The sequence below is a fragment of the Propithecus coquereli genome, unplaced genomic scaffold (assembly GCF_000956105.1).
Source record: "Propithecus coquereli isolate 6110/MARCELLA unplaced genomic scaffold, Pcoq_1.0 Scaffold16014, whole genome shotgun sequence".
NCBI lineage: Eukaryota > Metazoa > Chordata > Mammalia > Primates > Indriidae > Propithecus > Propithecus coquereli.
Window position 1 is genome coordinate 1 of NW_012140542.1, and position 1,397 is coordinate 1,397.

General features: G+C 27.9%; 1 protein-coding gene across 1 annotated transcript; it reads right to left on the minus strand.

Moving 5' to 3' along the window:
• Positions 1-228: 228 nt before the first annotated feature.
• LOC105807635 (centrosomal protein of 290 kDa-like) lies at positions 229-1,124 on the minus strand (the record flags this gene model as incomplete). Its single annotated transcript, XM_012641064.1, has 3 exons — positions 1,098-1,124; positions 810-962; positions 229-411 (listed from the first exon to the last, which is right to left on the minus strand). Coding segments are annotated over exons 1-3 (363 nt in total), but the record flags the coding sequence as incomplete, so codon positions are not given.
• Between the last annotated feature and the right edge of the window lie 273 nt (positions 1,125-1,397).

The window sequence follows — 1,397 nt, forward strand, 5'->3', positions numbered from 1 at the left end:
TAAGCATCATTTATATATCCTAGATGACAAGAATTACAAAGTGTTTGTGAGGGGATTAGAGAAATACATATGAGCAAATCTATTATTAGCATAACAACATATTACAATATTGAGACTACAGATAAAAATTCACATCGTAGAAAGTTAAAGTACTTTCTAGTTTCAAATAAATAGTAATAAGACAATATAAAGTTTACGTAAATAAGTCATTCTAACAGTAATTCTTACTTGAAGTCGATAATGATCATTTTCTTTTTTTAATTGGTCCATTCTATTATCTGTCTGATGTACAATAGCTTTCATCCTATTATATTCATCAGTCATTTTCTCCATTTCTTGTACGGACTCTTCTAGATTTTTTCTCATTTCTTCATTTTGAACTTCAATTCTCTCATTAGCTTCTGTTAAAGTCTAAACCAGTTAAAGACATTAGGTTAAAAAATAATTTTTTTAAGAAACTGAAATTTAAACTAAATTAAAACTAAATGGAGCCATAAGTGTCCACTGAAAAAAAGAATTCTTTATAGACCTTTACTCTAAACTGGTGTTGACCAATTAATTCAAAGTAAATATCAAGAAAATTGTACATAAGGCCCTCAATTGTTTTTTATGCCCAATATAGGCACATATAAAAAGAATGACTAAAAAATTGTAACTTCAAAGATGCAATGTATATCATGTTTTACAAATACACAGTTGCAGATTTACACTAAAGAATTTACATGTAGCATTAAATATTTGATTTACACTATAATGAAATTCAAGTTTTGTAAGAATCATTGTTCTGAACCGATTTCTATTCATTTTACCTGAATTTCATCTAGATATTGGACAAGTTCATAGTTTTTTTTAGACAATTGTGATCGGTAGTCACTGTCTTCTCCTCTTCTTGATAAAAGTGCTTCTTTTTGTGAATCTATTTGTTTCTGGTAGTCCATAATATCCTGACGAAGCTGTTCATTCTGAAGGTAGACCAAAGACAACATTCTATTAAGAAATTATTCATTCATTGTCAAGAAACAAAATTACATTTTCTAAACAGTGCTCTCAGAATATAGCCTTAAATTCCCAAGGTTTCACCACCCTGAAAGCCTCACCTTTTTCTTTAGACGTTTGTTCTCCATAAAGGACAGGAAAAAGGTAATTAGAAATGAGAAAAGCAATACATAATTAAAAATAATAATTAGAAATTAAAGAAAGCAAAAAAGAAATGTTAGGAAAATGAGGTATATTATTTTGGATAACTAAAGAAAGTAACAATGTTAATTATCAACCAAAACAAAGAACATTTTGATTAAGTTAGAAACTTAAGAACTCTTATCAGAATAAACCATGTACAAACATTATGTGGCTCAGAAGAACCAAATAATAATCAGAATTTATGAAATTTCATGAGT